This window comes from Talpa europaea, assembly GCF_964194135.1.
Source record: "Talpa europaea genome assembly, chromosome: 11".
Classification (NCBI taxonomy): Eukaryota; Metazoa; Chordata; class Mammalia; order Eulipotyphla; family Talpidae; genus Talpa; species Talpa europaea.
Genome location: NC_140078.1, coordinates 22,864,517 through 22,881,653, shown reverse-complemented (window position 1 = coordinate 22,881,653; position 17,137 = coordinate 22,864,517). Strand labels below are relative to the sequence as shown.

The 17,137-nt window shown below is 37.1% G+C and overlaps 1 protein-coding gene across 1 annotated transcript in view; it reads right to left on the bottom strand.

Moving 5' to 3' along the window:
• The window catches only part of RPRD1B (regulation of nuclear pre-mRNA domain containing 1B), a gene marked incomplete at both ends in the record, with an annotated part of 51,940 nt that overhangs the window by 33,148 nt on the left and 1,655 nt on the right, over positions 1-17,137 (bottom strand). The window contains 2 exons of the mRNA XM_084248061.1: positions 7,433-7,566; positions 14,000-14,129. Coding sequence (XP_084104187.1) covers positions 7,433-7,566; positions 14,000-14,129 — 264 coding nt within the window. The remainder of the gene's footprint in view (positions 1-7,432; positions 7,567-13,999; positions 14,130-17,137) is intronic.

The following is a 17,137-nucleotide window of genomic DNA, read 5'->3' as shown; positions in this document are numbered from 1 at the left end:
AAACTACTGGACACCTAACTCAGGCCTGGCATTGCAGTGGCTTCTTTACATTTAGTCCTTACAGCAATGCTAAGATGTTGTATCTCCATTTTTACAGGTAAAGAAATGAAGGACTCAGTCAGGTAAGCTAGATGAATCATCTATAGATGTGAATTCAAATCTATGTTCGTTCCACTGCACTCAAATTACTTAGCCCCATATAATTTCTCTTTCATCTGTCCAAAGAGGAGGACACCATGCACTGGCCTAAGAAATCTGAGTTACAAACAGAACAATGTATACTTTGTTTAAATGTATTCTTCTGAAACCAGGGATGCAGATCCTATACTCTACCTTACATTTTAACTGATCAAACTTTTGACATGAAAGCTATGTCAACATCATGGGCTTTATTTTTGCTTTTTTTGTCTGTTCTAATTAAAAAAGGAAAGAAACAACATTTTAACACATTGAACTTCTCACGATCCCATTATGCATAGATTTTACCAGGGTTTTTTTTAGTTAAATGCTTGTTCCCCAACAACATGATCAAACTTCAGTTACCATGGGTTATTAACTGAGCAATTGCACAAAGAACAAACTTTGCTGCTAACTTCAGTCCACAAATCACTATGTAAATAATAGAGAAGCACCATTATCATTCATCAATCGAATTACTTTTTTCAGGTCAGTGATTGGTCACTAACATCTGCTATTCAGTTCACAGATAGCAAAGTGTTTAGTTGTGCTGTCTCCTTCCTTATCTCCCAGTGATAAAACCCATATGACATTTCATAAAAATGAATACTCAGAACTAAGCAACAAAGATGAGAGAGCAGCAAAGAAACAAAAAACAAAAGCTAATGGTAGAAGTGAAATTTGAATGGAATAGTGTTGTAGAAGAAACAGCTGTTTGTGGGAATGCTGGTATTGTTGCCATTCTAGAGACTAGATTCACAGCCAGGGACACTTAGTGAAGACCAGCATATCAACATAAATGAAGAAAAGTGTTCATGATGAAAAGGATGACAATGTTCTGGAGGAAGAGACAGACAAAAAAAAAAAAAACTTATTAAACTAACTCTCAGAAATATTTTGACACTAAAAGTACAAAGGATGAAATGCTAGAAGCTGATCTAGACTTAGAAAGGAATATGACATTTCACTAACACAGAAAGAATGTTTGCTCCATATCATAAATTATAAAAGAAGGTATGTTTTGGTCACACCACTCTTGATAAATTACAAAGACAAAAACTTTCTTAATGTCTCTAATTTTTTGTTACAGCATGCCAAATTACTATTTACTTTATTTCCCCCCTCTCTATACAAATCATAATCAATAGTGAATTTTTGGGGCCTCCCCTGGTGGCGCAGCGGTTGAGCACTGGGTTGCGAGGCTGCCCGCAGCCTCTGCAGCGCCAGTTCGATCCCCAGCCATCGGTGAGGGTCCCACAAAAAAAAAAAAAAAAAAAAAAAAGTGAATTTTTGATTCTTTGATAAAAAATGTCTAAAGTCACAGAACAACTAAAATTTTCCCTATTGATTATTAAGATGACTAGTGGTGTAGTTTCAGTTCGAGTGGCCATTTTTACCATCCTGCAATACCACATAAAGCAAGGATTGTTTTATTTTCTAATTGGAAAATCTTCTAGGACATAATTTCATATGAAAAGCTAACAATGCTTTGCACATGGTAGCTGCCTAGTTGACATGTAGTGTGCCTTATAACCCACACAGATATTCAGCTGCTACAGTAACAAAGTGGCCCCTAGAAAATAATCCCAAGGGCAAAAAAAAAAAAAAAAAGTATTGTTTTGTTTGTATCCAAAGAGCACCAAATAAATGTTAAAAATACTAAAGAAGATAGAAAAAAATAAAACCTGACCTGCACCCTTCAGTTTCCAAACTTTTTGAGAAATTGTTATATATAGAAAACTGTACATCACTCAAGACACTCAGAATCCCTGCATTCTGGCACTGGGAGGCCTCTGACCGATCAGTCTTGTTTCCCCCACATTTTTCATGAGCATACCAAGGGCTACGATTTGTCCAAAATTAGAGAGCTTGTTACTCAAGTTAGGGTCCCAGTCACAGTCATCTGCATCCTAATCTGGTTTTCTTTTTGCCACTTTATATTGCCACTCATTCACGACATTACCAGATTGAACTCAAACTGATAAAAATAATTTGGGCTGGGTCTGTCCTTTGCCATCATGAGGGCAACAAGTGTGACAGGAGGTAACCATTATCATCCTCTTTTCCAGGCCTCTCCTATCTCCCTCTGGATGCATTAGTCATCACTCCTACCTCCTTCGGCTCTTCCTTTCCTGAGCTAAGCCTAGTTCCATTATGAACATTTCCACTGGCCCATCTTTCAAGTGCAAAGCCTTGGAGACCACCAGAATCTCTGCCAAATTCCAGCAGATTACACACTTCTATGGATGTCTCACATATCTCCTCCTTTGTGCGCCTTCCCACAGCCCCTCACCAATAATCTACCCTTTCTCGTCGTGCCTTGTCCAGATCCTGTGCCAACCTGTCACCCTGCCTCTTTTTTCAACTTAGACTACACTCATTAATCTTCCTAATGCTGAGCCCTCATTGTTCAAAACCTGGGATGGCCTCTCCAAGTTCAGAGCCTGTTTGTGGTAATGGTAATACCACCCTGAGTATTCCCTTTTGTCTCGCGGTGGTCACCATCTCCATCTAACTCCCACAGCTCTTAGGCCTCTCTTGGAAAGCACCTGACTTGCTTCTTTGCATGGATATTGACAGGCACAGGCCTTCTCTCTAAAGGGGCATTAAGTGTATTATTCCTTTACATCCCTAGGTAAGTGTCAACAGACCGAACTTTGAAACCTGTCGAAGAGCAGACACATAACTTGAAAAGCCCAGAAATGACCATTCCTGCTTTCCTTTGCACAAACAGAACAGCTTACCCAGTAACCTGACACTGAATCATCTATACAAAGCTATTCTCAATCTAGTCACAGTATGCTCAAACTAGTCACAGCCATTAAAAAAAACCTAGAAAATCTGTCAGCCTCAGTCCTACGTCTCAATTTAAGATAAGGCACCCTTTCACTATCGATTTGGCTTCTAGACACAGTATTTACATTCCCTTTTTTACTCACTCAACCACTCTGTTTACAGGAATAGAAAAAACTATAGGTGGCCAAAATTGTTCTGTCCTCATACTGTAGACCCCCTATTCTACCCTCCAACTTGTGCCTGTGTCTCCAGAAGGCCTTTGTACTCCTAACATTAAGCAATTCTAATTACCTAAGAGTTTACAGTACCTTACAGATGTGAGTGTGGTAGAATTTCACGCTATGGCAGGCAAAAGGCTAGCCTGAGGCTCCTGAATCACCTCACCAAACAGTCACCACCTACAAAGCTAGATCTCTTCTGGGCCCCACAGTCAAAGTTACCTGCCGTCTATTCTGAGGTTCCTTTTACCACTTATGCTCCCACTCACTCCTGACATTACAAGTATGACATCAAACTGATAAAAATAATTTTGGGGTCATTTCTGTCCTTTGTCATCCTGATGAAAGAGGGTATAATAGGAGGTAACCATTACCATCCGATCCCTCCAGTTCTCGACTATCTTTGTCTGGAGGATCTACTGGAAGTGAATTATTCTCCATATCCCCCCAGGGTTCCTCCTCTCCAGAGTTACCTCGCTCTATTATAAATACTCCGAATGGGTGGGATTTTTAAATATCTCACAGATTTTATACTACTTCACTTTAGTATTTTTTTTAATTTGAGGTATAACTGACATTTTTATATTATTTTTAAATTGAGAAAAGAATCAGAAAATATTGTTACAACTGCTCCCTCCTTTTCTCCAGTCCTAAAAAATAAGGGGGGGGGGATTTTTTAAAAATATTTATTTTTATACAAGAACTGGGGTACAGGCCAGAGGTGCGGGAGGGTGAGAGAATTCACCAGAGACAGAGTGGGGTGAGAGAATTCACCAGAGACAGAGAGAATTCACCAGAGACAGGCAGACGGACCAAAAACACTGCTGAGGGAAGCAGCAGGCGAGACAGGAGAGGTCTGCTGTGCCATGTGGGTATCTCCCTGGCTGGCCGGGAATCAAACCAGCGCTGCAGAGGCTGCAGACAGCTTCACAGCACTGCGTTCAACCCACTGCACCACCGGGGAGGCCCAGGAAAAAAACTTTTTGAAGAACATTTAAGTTTACCTGTGAATAGGAAAGATCCACAACAAACAAAGGTCAGCACTTGAGGCACGTTTCTGAAAGTTCATCCACTGAAATGAGTGGCCAGGTCCAGGCTTGAACCCTGGGAAAACTGGACCTAAAGTCTATGCTCTTAACTACTATGCTCTCCAATCTTGCATCTAGGGGACAAAAATCTAGGGGACAAAATATACTAAACAAATCTCCCCCTTCTTTTGCTACTAGTTTATAAACTCAGAATATTAGACATTAGAATACATCATCACTCCATTAATAACATTTTACTTATAGTTTGAGTTATTTTCACTTTATGAAAGACTACTTTTAGCAGTCATATTACTACACAGTGAGCACCTGGAGGCTGAAAGAAGAAAAATGCAGTGCTAAGGTCACACAACTTGGAATTAACAGAGTTAGGATTCATAATCTGGAAGTCTGATTTTAAAGTCTTGCTTTGAATAGCAAAATTAATATGTTGGGGCCAGGAAAGTTGGGGAACCTGCTTATTCATTCATACCCTAATTCAAGTCTACTGAATCCACACATTCTTAGTTTCAGTAACAGTATGGTGTGAGGAACACAGGCTTTAAAGTCTTTTAGAACTGGTTTTGAATTTCCCACTTACCAATCATATCTACTTGGAAAAAATTACTATTATACCCTTTCAACTCTAAATATCTTCACCTGAAACATGAAAATACCAAATTCAGAGAGTAGCTGAAAGGAGCTAAAATAAATTAACATGAAAAGGAGCCAGCAGAGAAGCTGGTGCCCAAGAGGTGCTCAATAAATGCTATTTCCTTTGTATGATTCCTTTCTAAATCCTGCAGTAAGATACTATGTGAGCCATGTGTGATTTTCCAGTCAGTCAAATAGCTTGAATATTCCTAAAAACAGAGACAACTTTAGAATACAGGGGTCTTGCACCTGGAAGACAGGTATATAAACTCAAGAAATACCTAATTCCCAAACAAAATTCCCAAGTCCATGTACTACACTCTCCAATGTCAGAACTGTCAAAGTTCCACAGGAAAGTTTTTATCTCTTTTATAATTTATTTATTTATATATATTTTACATCATTGTTTATTTTGGTACAATGTTTTCTTTCTCCTTTCAGGTGTAGTCCCCATAAAATTCCCACCACCAGTTCACCTGTGCACCCTCACCACAGTCCCTTGTGGTCTTTCCTCCCCCATTTTGACCCCTCTCCCCGCTCCTCCCCTACAGATTGTCTCTGATTTATAGTTGCCTGTTAATTTTGGCATTTTATTTACTATTATTTTTTTCCTGATCCCTTATTGGGCTCCCCTATATTCCTCCTATAAGTAAAACCATGAAAGTTTTTATTTTAAAGGTAAACACTAAAGTTGTCTGAAGACAAAGAATTATTCATGAACCAAAGTTGAAATATAAAGGGGCTATTTAAATTTGGAAATAAATTTCTGGGGAACTCATCGATATTTTGAAAGGATTGTGGTAAAATATTCTCATAACTCAAGTTTGAAAAAGAGAGTGAGAAGAGAGAGTTAACTGGGACTAATAAAAACATTGGAACCTTCTGGTACGTGTTTTCATCTTTACAGAATAGAGAAAGAAAAATTATCTTCTTCAGATTAGCATTACCCTGCGTATAGAACAGCACCTCTGTTGCTGCTATTATCTAGAAGCTTAAAAAAAATCAGAAGCCCAATGGAGATATTTTCAAATCTACCACTGCCACAAATCCCCCAATTTGTCTGACTGCTCTCTGAATACAGAATTATTTCTTACTCCTCTCTATTTCCCTACAGCACCTAGCATGGCTGTTTACTCAAAGCACATGTCCAGCAAATGCTTGTTGAATTGGAATTCAACATTTAGCTTCAAACATCATCTTTCAGAGCTTTCCCACTTGCCCAGAGGTATTTAAAAAAAAAAAAATCAGCACTGTTTACAAATGAACTCTAAGGCAGAGTAAAGAAAAGACTGCTGGATAATTCCCCAACTCTGTGCAGAATACCTCCAAAAGATACAATATAGACACTATAAGAATCCAAAGTAGGAAACAACTTGCTTTTCAGGAGCTACCACTGGGGTTACCCCAAAAAGCACGTACATCATTCTTAGAAAGCCTTTAACCTTGAGTTTCACAGGAAAGTTACTCCACCATAAAATGCATATGAACTCAGAGCTGGAAGAGATCAATATAGGGGCACGATAAGGAGTTACTGAATGAATGATATTAAGTTCTATAGCAGAGGCAAGTACAAAGTACCAGAGGAACATGGAGGGAATGGCTGCCTGTGCCTAGACAAGCTGGGAAAGACATCAGAATGAGAGCAGCAAGCTTGAAGAATGAGTTTAGCACACAGTGAAAGTAGAAAAAGGACATTTCAGGCAGAAGTAATAGCAAATGCAAAGAAAGGGGTGCCAATGCAGCATCCATAGGGGAAATCATTGGTAATTCAGTATGGCCAAAGAATATGGTGTGGGGATGGCAAAAGAAACTGGAAAAAAGCAGATGAGTTCAGATTATTTAGGGTCCTAAATACGACATTAGTACTTGGACTTGATCCTCCAGGCAGTGAGCATGTGTGTGATCAGATCAGATCTATAGTTCAGAAACATGCCATGCCAGTGAGAATTAAACTGCAAGTAACCAGAAGCCAAAGAACCAACATTTGATCTTACTTCTCTTTAAAAGAAAAAAATAAATAAAATAACATGAGCCCTTTAGAGGGTCTTGGTAAAAATTCACACATACACATGCACATACTTCTATGCTGAAGAACAAAATCAATTTTAGACAGCAAGCTGACAACCATATTATCAAAAGTATATTCCAAAACCACATCAAAATTTCATGAAACCAAGTTTGAAAGGGCTAAGGGGCTTCTCCAAATTCCTGTAGTTAGTGACAGGGCTAGGACAAAATCTTAGTGTAGAGTACTTCCTATTTCCCCACAACTCTCAACAACTTTACTATACTTTTCCGTTGTGCAAGGAGTCTCTGAAAGGCAGAAGAGGGTCAAAGAGAATACAGAATAAAAGGGGGTGTGAGATGATGAATAGCATGAATACTAGAACCAGGCTTACACGCTGTGAGCACTACATAAATTCTCACCATCATTTATGATCATCTCTCTCTGAAGAATCATATAATCGCTGGTGGTTCACAGCAACCCCCACTGCAGCTTTTCATATTTGATTCGAAAGTAGGCAAAGACCAAGAGCTGTAAACATGTGGTGATGTTTCTACCTTTGGGGGGAGGGCTCTTGGAGTCCTCCATAGACAGCTTCAGCTGCTGTATGAACTCGCCGCCATACACACTTCTTTCTTGCCAGATGTTCAGCAATCTTTCTAAAGGTTTTTTACAGCCTTCATCTGCCTCTCTGCCCAGAAAAGATGAAAAGATATATATAAGCTTAAGATTTTTTGTTTTTAATTAGGACAGAGCTACTTAAAAAAAAAAAAAAACTGACTAAAAGATTTACATATTTAAAAACAGAAGAATAAGGTACAAATTGTGATAAATGGACACCCAAAACCTGACCAGAAATTACTTTCTTCCTGTGGCACATACAGAAGAGAAAGGTATTATTTTATAGAAGTAATCTGTGTCTTTTAACACACCTTTGAAAGATGGGACAAATAGGGCAAAAAAAGCCAATGGTTGATTTTTATAGACAAAGAATCATAAAAAACTGACCATTATTAATTGGGACAGTTTGCTTTTTAAGAAGACTTTAACTGACATCTAGTGCCAAACATTCTATTGAAAATTAAGGTAGGCCAAAACTTAATAGAAAAAAATGTTTAAAAACATTTAAAGTGGGGAATAAATTCACTGCAACTTAATGCTAAGACACCAACACCTCTAATATGTATAAACATACTCATACACACATACATGTCAGGAGTGACCTCAATTTTAAATTAACTTCTTCATGGTATTTTAATTCTGGGCTAGGTCTGTGTTCCATGTTCACACAAGGGTGTCTAACAGATCATCTTATACACACTGAGCACAACAAAGTCCTTTGTCATTTATATCTGTCAGAAACTAGTTTGTTTTTCCCTCCTGGCATACCATACAGTCTTAAAACAGAATCTTTTAATGATATAAGTAGTGCTCAGTATGAAGCAATTGCTGACCATAAACTATTAGAGCATGCTGGAAGAATGAGTGAAGACTTTCTGAAAAAGAAAACAAACGTCTTCACCATCCACCGTGTTACTATGAATTGTTCTGTTTTTCGAGGCTGTCTAGATGTCAATGATCTTACAGTGAATGACTTTAAACAAGAAGGGGACACCCTGATATCTTAGTAACATAATCAAAGTCTTTAACAGGAACTTCAAGAAAATAATTATGTCAATTTCACTGACATGGAGATTTTATACCCCCAACAGCCCTGACTATTCCAAAATTTAGGTTAACAAAATGAGATGAGTTCCTGGCTAACCTGGCCAGGCTGTCTTACTTATGAATTATTAGCAGCAAATTTCACCAAATTGGGGAGGGAGGGTCAAAGCACTAAACCAAAGCACATACAAATTATTTTTTAAAAATCTTTTTTTCTTTTCAGTCAAAGGTGAGGGCTAGGCAAAAAATTCCAGCAAAAGCTCATAAAACAAAATTATTTGGTATCTGTGGTAAAAATGTGTTTGCTACCCTTTAAAATATATCTAGAAGAAAATTACTTCTCCTCCCTTCCTCTGCTATCAATCTGGTTTTAGCCACTAACTTCTCTTACCGGATCACTGCAAAAGCCTTGTTACTGGGTTTCCTGTTTCCATCTAGTCCTCCTACCATCTACCCTCTAGTTTAAAAAAGATAACTTGAGCTGCTGTGTTAAGGCAGGTCATGGCACTCGTTCACTCAGAACTTTCAGTGGTTCCTCCTGTTCGCCCTCAGAATAAAAGCCTACCAAGCCTTTCTCAGCCCAGCTCATTACTTCTGACCTCATCTCCTACCCCTTTCCTCTTCTTTCCTCTCCAAAAGCACCCTGGCCCTCACTTTGCCTGGAACCACATGTCTTCAAGTGGCAGCCTGGCTCATTCACTCTTCTCCTTCAGGTGTGTCATCAGTGAGTCCTTCCTAATCTTATCCTATTCAAATTACACCTCTGGCCCCTACTTAATTTTTCTCCACACAATCATCTTCTGAAATGCTACGGAGCTTGCTTGTTGTTTACACTATCTTTCCATTTTAACAGGGGGAGGGAGCTGTGTCCTTTCCCCCTACTGCTAGAAGCTATAGAACAAGTCCAATAAACACCCAATTGTAATCTCTCATGAAAAATTTAGGTAAGTTTCAGCAGGCCATATATCTAGGAACTTTCAACAACCATCTTACTACATCAAGGTCTTTCATGTCAGACATTAACTAAAGCACTCACCTACTCATGCAATAGGTTTAGGGATATTGTTCTTGGAATACAAATAAGGCTAGGTTCTGACCTCAAGAGTTTGACTCAGTGGTCCTTTCTATCCTTTCCATGTATTACCTGGTGCTTCACACTGAGCAACTCAACCATATGAATTTTCTACTCAGAACTTACTCCCTTTGTGTCTATACCTTTGCTCATACTACACAGCTTTTTTGAATGGAACCCCCAAAATAGAGCAAGGTGAAGAGGAAGAATTGTGGGTAATTCAAGTGACTAAAATATATGGGGAATGTGTGGAAATAGCAGAAAAATCTGGATAGAGTGGCATGAGATTAGAGAGGGTGCTGAATATCCATTAAACATGCGGAATTTATCCTGAAAAGGAATGGAAAATCCCTCATGTGTTCAATTGTATGGTTTCAGAAAATGAAGTCATTATAACTAGCATAACTAAATGACAACTAATCAAATTTAGTTAGCTGGTTGGTACTTTTTAACATAAAATCTGTTCTCTACAAATTCTCTGCTCACTTAAAAAATGAAACCATCATGACACAAATTCTTATTAAAGATTTACGAAAGGCAGAACACCAACCCACCCACCACTCCTATGGATATTTGTGATTCAAGAATAAAACTGATTTTGAGTATTCTTTCAGCCACATTACTATAAAATGGGAATTGTCACTCAAACCTGTTATAACCAAAAGACACTTTTCAAAAGGTTTTCACCATTAAAGGCTAAGTCACAAAGAGGTACCAGTTTAATTGGTGAATATAATAACCAGGATAGGCCTTCCGTGAACACTATAGTGAATCAAGGTTTTGACAGATAAGTTTCAAAGTTACAAATACAACAGTCAAAAAATCTTTTTACTGATGAGGTTTGCCATAAATTGCTCCAACTAACTGGAAATTTCTGTAGCACCTGGGACTGGCTACAACTAAAGCAATAAAGTAGTTTTATAACAGAAGAAATTATCTTTTCAGGTTGTACTAACTCAGCTCTAAATTGAGAAATCATTAAGTGAAAAACATCAAAAAAAATCTTTGCCATTAACCAATGGATAAATTGGAAAATGATAATTACATACATAACTTATTATGCTGAACAAAACTTAGTATTTTAATTCTGATTAATTATAAATTCAATCACTGCACATTGATCTAAAACAAGAAAGTGTGTATTATAAACATACAGAATAGTGGCTTGGAGTGTCAGCTAGATACTTGAGGCCTTGCCTATCCAGCTTGGAGGACTTTCCTTCCTCTGCAGTTAACGTTGGAAGTAACCCCAGTACTTCCAAAAGCAATTCATATAAAGGTAGCACAGAAATGTTTCTTTGCAGTTGTGCAGAGAAGAGTTAACATAGCAAATCTGGGACTGCTGCTCGCAAGGATGACCCAGAGCTGGCATCTGGGAACCTGGATTTGAGTGTTCCTGGTCTTTCATAACTTATAAGGGTGGTGCCTAAACCATTTGTCCATACAACATGGCTTATGCTGAACACCTGCTTTCTTTCTGGGTGTATGCAATTTATAGCAGAGGGGTTCTATATGACCAACCCCAATAAAACCCTGGGCACTGAATGTCTAATGAGTTTGCCATGTAGATAACACTTGACACGCACTACCACAATTCAATGCTAGAGAAATTAAGCATGTCTTGTGCAATCCCATTGTGTGAAAACTCTTGGGAGGTGAGAATTCTACTACTGAACCACCAATGCTTCATCAGTGAGCAAACTCTTGGAAGCTTATATTTGGTCTCCTTTGGACTTAGTCTACGAGTCCTTTCCCTTTGCAGATTTTGCCTGTAATAAATCATAGCCATGAGTAGGACTGTACACTGAGTCGTATGAGTCTTCCTCGCAAGTTACCAAACCTGGGAGTAAGTAGTCCACAACACACAATAAATATATACATGTTGATAATTTGTCTCTAGAAATTAATTCCCTCCTGAACTTCAGACTATTTCATCTATCTGCCTTATCTGGCACTGCCACATGGAATATCCACAAGCCATCTCATATTTAACGTGGCCAAAACAAAACTCTTGATTTTCTCTACTATATTTTCCCCCAAGCTTCATCTCAGTAAGTGATACCCATCCACTTGTCATAAACCTAGAAATCATCTTTGATTTCTCTTTTCCCTCTCTACTAGTTCCCATTCAACCCCTACAAACCCTAGCGGTTGGGGCGGGGGTGGGGGGGGGGAGATGGATGGACAAGGGTTGTGTGTGTAACAAATACAACCACAAATCAAGCATTCTAAATTAACTATTTTCCTTTTGCTGCTTGTGAGTCTAAGACAATGCCATCTCTAGCTCGTACTACAGAAAAACCCTCCAAATTCATGTCCCTGCACTTATCTTGGTCTTTATAACTCATTCTCCATACCAAGCCAGATGGATTTTTTAAAAAATATTTGGAATGTACCATTCCCTCATTAAAACTCTTCACAGGCATCCTATCAAAACAAAATCTGAACTCTTCCAAGGCTTACAGGGCACAAAGACTGGTATCATCTACCTCTCTGATTTCATGTGGATGCTACTTTTACCCTTGCTCACTGAGTTCAAACCACACCGGTATTCATTCCAATCCTAATATGCCAAGATTATTTCTACCTTAGGTTCTTCTTAATAGTTGTTCCTACTTTGCATGACAACCTCAAATGTCATTCCTTAAAAGAGATACCTTCCTTACCAGTCTATGAGAGATCCCACTCCAGAACATCATTCATTCACATTATCACTCTCTGAAAATATCTTATTTATTTGTCCTCACTTGCCTTGTTCACTGCTGCCTCTCTACTGTCTAGAACAGCACATAGCTCAAAAGTCACTCAACTACATTCTGAAGGAGAAATAAAATGCACAACTATGTCCAAAGTGAGAAGAAAACAAGGTTTTTGCGTGGGAAATATAGTCACGTCTGGTTAATTAAACTGCTATTCAAATCAAATTTAATTTATGACCTCAGCAGCTTTCTGATTGAGAGAACTGGGTTTGATGTGTTTGGGGGGGGGGGGGATTTGAGCATGTAGGAAATGATCATAAAGATATTTCCTAGTCACTATGAGTCAACTGTCTCTGTACATCAATTGGCTACAGAAAAACCATGATAAGAGCATTTCTTAACCATTGATGAGGTGAGTTAGGACTGAAAAGTGGCTGGTGGATATTCTGTTCTAATAATGGTGAGGGAGGGAGCTTAGATACATGGGGATGCTGTATGTAATACCCAAACAGGATCCAAAGTTTAAGAACTGAACTAAATCTCAAGATGAGAAAGTGCCACTCTCCAGTTTCAGTTAGTTCTCTAGAAATCTGTTCCAAGTTTACAAAGACAGTATTTTTCTAAGTAATAACACAGTCAGCTTTTTCAGTGTCCATGTTCATCAAAAGAAAACGTCAATAAATGTAGCTGACAAACAAAAATCCCATTTCCATCTCTAGAGTTTAGATGTCCCCTTTTTTTGGATTTCTCATTTTATTTCTTCAACCTTTTCCAATCTTTCATGGAATGCTGGACTTATTTTTCACATAGAGGTCCTGATACTAGAACAATTTGTGTAGGTCCTGACACTACTTTAGACCCTAGAACAATTTGTGTTTAACCTGCCTGGTTCCTTATTCCCTTTCTCATTATCCTTTCGCAAGGATTTTTACTTTTATATGTTTACTTAGTAATATTCTGATGAAAAATAGTTTTTTTTTTTTGCTCCTCTGGGCAACTAACTTGTATCTATAGAAAATCTGGTTGTTTCTAAATGAATAAAAATGATCTAGTCTACTTTTAATCAAATGTATGCTTTTTGTGATATTAGCTACAAGCGCACTCTATGTTCCAGTCGTCTGTCAGAAAACACAATGGTGACAGAGACTTAAGATGATATACCCAGAGCAAATACCTACTTTCCACACTACTAATTACTATCTCTGCAGCTACGACTACTATTTTTAGTAAATTAGATATCTAGACATCCAGAAAGAAGTAAAAATGAAGGCAAAGCAACTAATTTCTTGCTCTTAAGGCGTTGTTACTGGAAGGTTTCCTTGAACTATTAGCTTTGATTTTTACCATAAACTAATGGGACAACTCAGTCAAGTCAAGGAAAATACCATATTCAAGAAATGAAGTCAATAAATGAGGGGTAAAGATATGCTTAAAATACTAAACAGAATCCCTTTAAGGTAGCAAAAGGTTTACATATGTTAAGGCCCAGCAATGGTTCTTAAGGCCCAGCAATACATAAAACCATAATTTGGCCTATGCAACACACTGTAAAATACACCTCTGAAAAGTGCAAATTCAATTTGCAAAAGCTATCACAGAAAAGGAAAAAGAACAAAAAAGGAGGAAAAGGCAATGCATTTAAAAACAAAATAAAATGAAAAGGAAAAAAAAAAAAAAAGACAACATACCTGGCAACATGAGAAAAAGCATCCACAAGGACAGATTCAAATTCTCTAGTGAATTCAGGTCCTTTCCTTTTACTGTTTTGGATGACATCATTCGCTAAGTACAGAAAAGTAAGCTTTCTATTTGATTTGGCTGGGGAAAAAAGAAAAGAACATAATTTAACTTACACCAAGGAAATTCTCAATTCATAATTCTTTTGCCCTCAGCTACTCCTAAAGAACATTAAGACAAGCATTACCTACTTGAGGACAAGACTGCTATATGTTTGAACAAACAACCCAAAGAACTTTTGTAGGCCTCCAACAAAACAGGTTTGAGAACAACTTTAGGTGGAAAAAAACAAAAACAAGAATGGGCCATCTTCATTTCTGTGTTATTTTAATTAGAGTAATTAATTGACAGTAAAAATGAAGATAATCCAAAGAAAATTCCTAAAGGATAAAGTTAATATTCTCAAGAAGACCTGTTAAATCCATTATTTTTATTTATTCTATTGCAAAGATGAACATTTCTAACTCACTGGTAATTATCAAAAACTGCAGAAAGACAGACTTGAGTTAGATTTCAACTTTAAAACAGATTCTTGCAATTTATGCTCCTCAACTGAAATTTCTCTTCGAACATTTCAATAGTCATAATTAATCAATAACACTAATTCTACAATGCAGAGGAATCTCTAGATGTACCAAATGGATATTTAGCTCAAATACAAATATACATTAGTGCTACTTTATTACTGAAAATTTACACGTCTGAAATCTGGATATGTAAAATTATGGCTACCACAAAAACCATAATTCTTCTCTCTTATACATACTAAAAGTAGTATTTCCTATTACTCTATATGGTCACATATTAAACCATAAAAACCTCATGCAGTACGTGTAAGTTAAAGTTGCTTGGGGGAACATTACTGAATTTCCTGGCTTCCATGCATATAACTTATAAACCGTAATGTTACATCACTACCATTTTTGGTCCCAGTTTTCTTTAGGAAACAAATAAGAACATAATCAAATAGCTCAAAACACTTAATTTTTTCCACTACTAAAGTACTTAAAAATTCAAGTAGGACCTATGTCAACCTTACACACCCGAATATAACCAATGTTTGCTCTATTCCTTTCAGAAACCACTTGTTTCTTTTGCAATCCACACAGCATGTATAAATTCTAACACAGCAGGCATAAGATCTAACATTTTAAAATGCAGCTACAGAAGAATAAATCAAGTTAAAAAACAAAATTGTTAAAGCACATTATAGCTTAAAATGACAACTCAAAGTGCTCATAAAATTAAATATGACTATCTGGAACTGCATAAACCTTTTGTTAATAACCTAGTTTAGATGGCCAACTGATGAGAATATTGAAAACTTGGAACTATCTTTATCTTTTCTAATTATTATTCAAAAGCAGAATAAAGTGTCAATAGTTACAGTATTCTATACTCCTGCTACAAGTTTATCTTTTTAGCAAAAGGCTTTATGGGTTTTTTTTAAAGCAAATCTTGTTCTGAGATTTTATGATAAGGAAAACTACCAAGTCTATAATACCAAAAAAGTTAGTACACCTTTCAAAAGTAAAACAAAGAAAATCTGATCAACTTAAGTTTTACAAGTTCCATATACTTTGTTCAAAAAACCGAAAATCCATTTTGTAAAAAAATCAATTTTGACATTTCTATAAAACGTGGTACATTTTTCAGTATTATAAACACCATAGGTAAGGGGCTAAAGAGCCATGGTTTTACTATCCACAACATCAATACATTTACATCATCCTCAAACCTGTCAATGAGGACTTATTTAAGATAAAATGTACCCATCCACACCCAGCATCTGAATAGTGGACATCAGCACCATGTATGTATAGGTGCTATGACAAAGGCCTAGAGCACTTGAATATAGTCATAATGCACACAATACATATGCCCTACACTCTAGCCCTTGGTGACAACTCATTTATTCAGATGTCTTTCCACTATGATAAAATAAATCCTTTCACCCTCCACTTATGCCAATTCCAAACTGTTTGAAATAGTTATTGAGTAAAGTTTAAATAACTAGCTGATGAAAAATTTTCACTTGTCTGGCTGGTTTTGACATCCAGAAAAGTAATTTTGAAAAAAGGGCTATTTATCTTATAATAGATAAAACTTTTTTTAAAACTACTAAAAAATGTTCATCCAAGAGCTTTTTACACCAAACTGATCCATAAAGGGGAAAAGGTTTACCTAAAATAGAGCCCAAAGAGAAAAATTAAGAATTACTCCTTTGAAAATAGAAACTGAATAACAGATCAAGAAGAATAATCTGTAAGCAAAAAAACTAGTTTTGCTGTAAATACCTTGAAGGCAAGTCAGCCATCTGTAAATATCTAAAATAGGGAAATGACTTGACCACAGATAGAAATGTCCACTTTTAAAAACTTGGGCAGTCTAGAAACTAAAGGGCTAGTTGACACAAACATCAGGGCACAAAATCTTTCTCCATGTTAGCATGGGAGCATTTTCAATTCATGAAGGAAACCTGAGTATTATGAAGATATATATTGATGCTTGGAAGAGTATCCTCTAAATCTACACTGTACAATAGGGCAGCGACGCATACAGTCGCTAGTGAACACTTAAATTGTGGCTACCAAAATTTGGGAACTGAATTTTCAATTGCATTTACTTAAAACTTTTGTTCCTTAGTCACACATTTCAACTGCTCATGGCAGTGGCCCACCTTGTTGGGCCATATAAAACATTTCAACCATCACAGAAAGTTATACTACACAGGCTCTAGGGACCATGAAAATATCAGACCACAATTTAATTCCTAAAATAATTTTTAACTGTGTAATAGGCACCACATCAAATGCTGTGTTACAGAGAAAAAGGCCTAGTTTCTTCCACAAAACACAATCTAGTAAAAAAAAAGATGTAACTAGTAAAAATTAAATAAATGTTACAATGGTATAGGGCAGGGTGCATAGCAGTGATTCATTCTAATAAACAAAAGTACTCCAAGTTTAGTTGGAGTCAGATGATCACCTTCATGTATTAAGTGCGCTGAGGCACTGGGTACTTGGAAGAACAAGTTCCAGCAGCATCAGAGAGCTCTCGGTTCATGTCTCGGTTGTAATGATCCCGAA